Genomic DNA, 6,558 nt, shown 5'->3' on the forward strand with positions numbered 1-6,558 from the left:
GCAAATGAGTATCCTCACCAAGAAGATTGATGAATCAGGACAGAAGCAGGTACACATAGTTGACACAACTAATGGGGGATTTTGTACACTATACATTAACCAACCATACGTGTGCTCGTGGAGTGGTGAAAATGACAACCAAAACTATCAGGAGAATATGAACTATGTGGGCAACTATGGAAGCCAGAGGCAAAGTGGTCAGAATTGGGGGCGGCAGAATCAACAGTATAGGCCAGCACAACAACAATACAATAACACCAACAATCCTGGAGCTATGCCACCACAGGGTCAAGTAGTGCCTTACCAAAGGCAACATGGATATAGTCAACAAATTCAGCAGCTATCTTATCAACAACTAGTGAGACGAGATTATGGGTTGTCTTAAATTAAAGGAATGCTGCAACAACTGATTGGGCCTAATGGAAAAATGTGAGAGAAGGTGGAATCACAAGAGTCAGTGATAAAATGCATTGAGATTCAATTAGGGCAGATATCTATGGCTCTAAATAATCATCCTTAAGGGAATTTACCTGCAGACACACATGTCAATCCGAAGGAGCAGGGCCCGAATCAACTTATGGTAGTGAGTTTGAGAAATGGTAGAGATCTTGATTTAAGCAAGAAATCGCTCGTGAGAATCGATAAACTGAAACACTTGTGTTAGTGCCAATTGAGGTAGATGAGTCAACTGAGTTAACAAAAGTGAGAGTGCAGCCAGCCCAGGAGGAAATAAACAAGGAAAAAGAGGTTGCGAAGGAGACTGAGAAAGTGCAAGAGAAGGCATTAGAAAAAGTGCCTGAGTAAGATCTGACTCAAGCCACAGGAAAGAAGCTAGCTCCAGCACCCTTCCCGCAGAGGTTGGCCAAATATCAGAAGGATGAGCAGTATAAAAAATTCATGAAAATGCTGAAGAAAATTCAGGTAAACATTCCTCTAATTGATGCTTTGAAGGAGATGCCCAGTTATCCAAAAATGATGAAGGACTTGATGTCTAGTAAGTTCAACTTTCAAGACTTGGAAACTGTTATATTGACACAAATATGTAGTGCTGTTGTGACAAGACTTATGGCTGAGAAGCTATCCGCCCCTGGAAGCTTCACAATTCCATGCACCATAGGTAGCTATGCATTTGCCAAAGCATTGTGTGATTTGGGGGCAAGCATAAATCTGATGCCATTATCTATCTATAAAAAGTTAGGCATTGGAAGAGCATGGTCCACATCCATGTTACTACAGTTAGCTGACCAAACAATGAAAAGGCCATCACATATACTTGACGATGTACTTGTGCAAGTTGGAAAATTCGTGTTTCCAGCAGATTTTGTCATTTTGGACTGCCAGGTTGATGAGGCGATTCCCATAATTTTGGGAAGGCCGTTATTTTCCACAGAAGAGCTCTGATTGATTATGAAACGGGGAGCTGAAGATGAGACTGAATAATAAAGAAATAACATTTAATGTGCAAAGGTCTATTCGCCGATCTAGTGAGTTTGCAAATTTCTCTTTGATAGATGCAGTGGATGTGAACATGGAGGAAGATAATGAGGCACTTAATGCAAAAGACCCTCTAACAATCTGCCACATGAACTTAGAAGAAGTAAATGGTGAGGACTTAACGAAATGGGTATTGCCTTTTCAAGGGTAAGGGTACTGGAAAAGAGAGCTCGAATTCGAGCCTTTACACTCGGAAGAAAGAAAGATTCCTCCAGCCAAGCCATCGATCGAAGAGCCACCACAATTGGAGCTGAAACTGCTACCATCTCACCTCAGGTATGCTTTTTTGGGACCTAACTTGACTTTACATGTTATTATCCCATCGGGTTTGTTAGATGTGCAGGTTGAACAACTTTTGCAAGTGTTGAAAGAATGCAAGACTACCATCAGTTGGACCATCGTAGACGTTAAGGGTATCAATCCGGCCTTCTGTATGCAAAAGATTCTACTGAAAGATGGGCACAAACCTTCTAGAGAACATCAAATAAGGTTGAACCCAAACATGAAAGAGGTTGTAAAGAAGGAAGTGATCAAGTGGATAGATGCTGAAATTATTTTTCCCATATCTGATAGCAATTGGGTTAGCCCAGTTCAGTGTGTGCCAAAGAAAAGTGGGATGAATGTTGTGCAAAACGAGAACAACGAGTTGATCTCAACGAGGATAGTCACGAGATGGAGAATTTGTATGGATTACAGAAGATTGAACAAGGGCACCCGAAAAAACCATTTTCCCTTGCCGTTCATTGATCAAATGCTAGATAGATTGACAGAAAGGTCTCATTTTTGCTTTTTAGATGGTTACTCGGGGTATAATCATATATCTATTGCCACGGAATATAGATATAAAACGTCATTCACCTGTCCATATGGCATTTATGCTTTTTGGAGAATGTCGTTTGGCCTATGCAATGCACCCGCCACATTCCAAAGGTGCATGATGACCATCTTCACAGATATGGTAGAGGACATAATGGAAGTTTTTATGGATGATTTCTGAGTGGTGGAAAACTCTTTCGATGATTGCCTTAGAAATCTGAAAAGAGTGTTGCAGAGAAGTATGGAGACTAATCTGGTGCTAAACTGGAAAAAATTCCATTTTATGGTACAAGAAGATATATGTGATGACCCAAAAGGTCATCTTATATTTTAGAACTCAAATCTACACTCTTAAGAATTAAAAATCTTATTTTTACCCTCCTCGATTTATGTGCGCAGTCCGGACAAGTTTCCGAAAAGCTTTTATGTTGAAAACTGATAAAATTAAGAATTTATGCCTTAAAAGTTGATTTTAGTTGACTTCAGTCAATATTTTTGGTAAACGGGCTCGGATCCCTGGGTTGACGGTCCCGATAGGTTCGTATCGAATTGTGGGACCTGGGCGTATGCCCTGAATTGAATTCGGAGGAACCTAACTTGAGTTATGAAATTTTGATAAAAATTAAAAGTTTGGAAATTATTTATTTTTAAGAATTGATTGATATTTGACATTCTTAGTAGCAGGTCCCTATTTTGGTTCCGGAGCCCGGTACAGGTTCATTATGATATTTAGGACATGTCCGTGAAATTTGGTGAGAAACGGAGTTGATTTGACGTGATTCAGACGTCCAGTTGAGAAAATAGAAATTTTAAAGTGTTCTTGAGAATTTCATTTGATTTGATACTAAATTCGTAGTTTTACGTGTTATTTTGGCGATTTGATCGTGCGAGCAAGTTCGTATGATATTTTTAGACTTGTGTGCATGTTTGGTTTGGAGCGCCGAGGGCTCGGGTGAGTTTCAGATAGGCTACGGAGTGAGATTTGGTTGGGAAAACACTGTTGGGCATATGATATTATTGCAGGCCTCTAATCTCGCATTTGCGAGATCAGACATCGCAATTACGACCTCTAAGAGGTTCGCATTTGCGAGCTTCTCATCGCAAATGCGAAGAGAAGCTGGGCCAATAGTTTTTGCATTTGCAAGTTTTCTTTCGCATTTGCGAAGGGAGTCGTGGAAGGGCAGAGATCGCAAATGCAATCATTTAGTCGCATTTGCGAAGATTCAAGTTCGCATTTGCGAACTTATCTTTGCATTTGCGAAGGCAGCAGAAGTGTGAAGGGCTTCGCATTTGTGAGCTTCGCATTTGCGAAGCTCAGGTCGCAAATGCGACATCTGTAGCTGATCAAAATGACTTTTGAACGGGAATTTTCATTCATTTCCCAAATTTTCAAGACCTAAAACACAAGAGGCGATTTTTCCAAAGACCATTTCTTCCCCAAATCATAGGTAAGTGATTATAAACTGGTTTCTTTCAATCTTTCACTACATTTTTCAAGATTTCAACCTAAAATCTAAGGTTTTCATGGTAGAATTAGGAGTTTTGGGTAGAAACTAGAGATTTCGGAAATTTGGGGATTTATACCTCAATTTGAGGTCGGATTCCAAAACCAATTATATATTCGGGCTCGGGGGTGAATAGGAAAATGGATTTTGGTCTGAACCTCGGGTTTTGACCAAGCGAGCCCGGGGTCGGTTTTTGACTTTTGTTGGAAAAACTTAGGAAAACTGTAATTTTGCATTAAAATTAATTCCTTTAGCGATAATTGATGATATTAAACTAATTATGATTGGATAGGAGTGGGTTGGAGGTAAATTCTAAAGGGAAAGCGATACTTGAGCAGTGAGTGGCTTGCGAAATTGAGGCAAGTGTTGTGTCTAACTTTGGCTTGAGGGAATAGGTATTGTGTGAGTATTTGCTACGTGTTTTGTTGTTGAATACGATGTATAGTTGAGATGACGAGCATCTATGCGTTGTGGCCGAGTCATAGCATGCGAGTGAAATTCCATTCTTGCAAATTTGTAGTCTTAAATCTTGTTATCCATACTTATTGTTGTTGTTGAAATCCGATTCTACCAAGGTTGATAAAATTGTGAATATTGATTCGAGGTTGAGATGTTAAATTGTGAAAGTAATCATTGATGAAATATTGATTTTTTGTGAAACTTCTCTCTATCCATTTTATTGAGTATGTGATTGGTGAGAAGGAGTGTAAAGCACGAAGGGTGATGTCGTGCATGCATTATTTATATTGTGAGGAAGAGTGTAAAGCACGAAGGGTGATGCCGTGTATATTATGAGAGGTTTAAAGCACCAAAGGAGATGTCGTGTATATTATGAGATGTTTAACGCACGAAGGGAAATGTCGTGTCGTTCTCTTTATTTATTTGGTGAGGTTGAGAGTAAATGCTCGAAGGGTGATGTCGTGTCGCTCTATTTCTTTATTTGGTGAGGTTAAGAGTAAAAGCACAAAGGGTGATGCCGTGTAGTTTTCCTTGCTGTTTTAATTGCTCAATTAGTTTAAGAATTTTCGGTTTAATTCTGTGTTTTCATTGTTCTCACTCTTTATGTTGTATTCCCCCACTGTATGTTCCCTTCCCATTATTTCTGCGTTATTTCTTTATTTACTGTTGTTGCCACTAGCATGATTGTACTGTTCAGGTTATATGTGGGTGTCTTGTCCTAGCGTCGTCACTACTTCGCCGAGGTTAGGCTCGACACTTACCAGTACATGGGGTCGGTTGTACTGATGTTTCACTCTACACTTTCTGTGCAAACTTTGATACCGGCTCAGGTTGATCGAGATTTTGCTATTGGTCCGATGTTCAGTGACTCAAGGTAGATCTGTCGGCGTTCACACACCTTGAAGTCCCCGTCTATTTTTTTTTTATGTCACTGTTGTTTTCTTTCATTCAGACAGTTGTATTTCTTCCAGACTAATTACTTGTAGTAAATTCTAGAATGCTCGTGAATTGTGACTCCAGATACGGATGGTAGTAATTAATACAGTTTTATAAAATTCTGCACCTCTTATATTTTATCTTAGTTAATTATTGTTATTTACTGAATGGAAATAAGGAATTAGTTTAACGATTTTCTAATGTTGGCTTGCCTAGCAAGTGAAATATTAGGCACCATCACGGTCCCGTCGGTGGGAAATTTTGGGCCGTGACAGTTGGTATCAGAGCACTAGGTTACATAGGTCTCACGAGTCACGAGCAAACTTAGTAGAGTCTGAAGGATCGGTACGAAAATGTCTGTACTTATCTCTCAGAGGCTATGAAGTTTAGGAACAATATCACCTCTTTTATTCCTTATCGTGCAACATTGATTTATCTTAAAAGATATATCTCATATTCCTTTGTATCCACTCGTGTATGACATTGCGCACTCAATATCAGTTGTGCGTCGACGGTTCGTGATTCCTAAGATGAACAACGAGGGAGCTAGAGATGCTCAAACATTGCCTCAACGTGTGATTCTGACTGAAGATGCGAACGTATTAAGAGATCACCCAGTGAATCAGGTGGGGGATGCAACATACCTTGGCATCTGGTTGATTTATACAAGTTGTGAAGGTTAATATTGTGGACCATCAGATGTGGTGAACAATGACATCGCACCGAGTGGGGGGGAGGGGGAGTCCACTATCAATGGATGGATTGCGGGGTCATGTGTTATATCACTTTTGGCCTGAAATGTATATATGTGGTACTGAAAGATTCCCTAAAAATTTACACATGTTTAAGGCCTGAGATTTTGTAGAGGATAAGGTTGGTACTTGCAATATGTCCGCCTACTTAATAATCCTATACTTCAGTACCAAAGAAGTTAGAGAAATAACTTTAAATCTATAGAATGTCTACTCAGCGTGGACGTCATGGTTGCGGATTTTGGAGTGCTTCAGAGGAAGTACAGTGGTTGACGAGATTCTGGACTATGTGGTTCGTGCCAAGATTTGCCTGTATGGAGCTCTACTTGTGTGATCATTGTGTATAAATGGGGGTAAGGGTTACCCCAAAGAAGAATCGAAGAGTATGTTAAGAAATGGGTCAGCTCGACAGTGTTGATAACAAAAGAAGAAATTGGCCTTGGGAGAGATAATTCTCCACAGGTGTCTGTGGCAAGCCTATGAAGAGGGCAGACCAGTTAATACAACACCGCCCACTTGGCTCGGTTCTCAAAAATGCTTTTGAAAGAGTTTGTTTCCCGGACTCTGCGTAATGCATGGTGCATAGGGTTTGAACG

The 6,558-nt window shown here is 40.0% G+C and overlaps 1 protein-coding gene across 1 annotated transcript; it reads left to right on the plus strand.

Moving 5' to 3' along the window:
- Positions 1-903: 903 nt before the first annotated feature.
- Positions 904-1,401, plus strand: LOC104115296 (uncharacterized). Its single transcript, XM_009625887.1, has one exon. The coding sequence runs from the start codon at positions 904-906 to the stop codon at positions 1,399-1,401; it is 498 nt and encodes a 165-aa protein (XP_009624182.1).
- Positions 1,402-6,558: the final 5,157 nt, after the last annotated feature.

Source organism: Nicotiana tomentosiformis, chromosome 6 (assembly GCF_000390325.3).
Source record: "Nicotiana tomentosiformis chromosome 6, ASM39032v3, whole genome shotgun sequence".
Taxonomy (NCBI): Eukaryota; Viridiplantae; Streptophyta; class Magnoliopsida; order Solanales; family Solanaceae; genus Nicotiana; species Nicotiana tomentosiformis.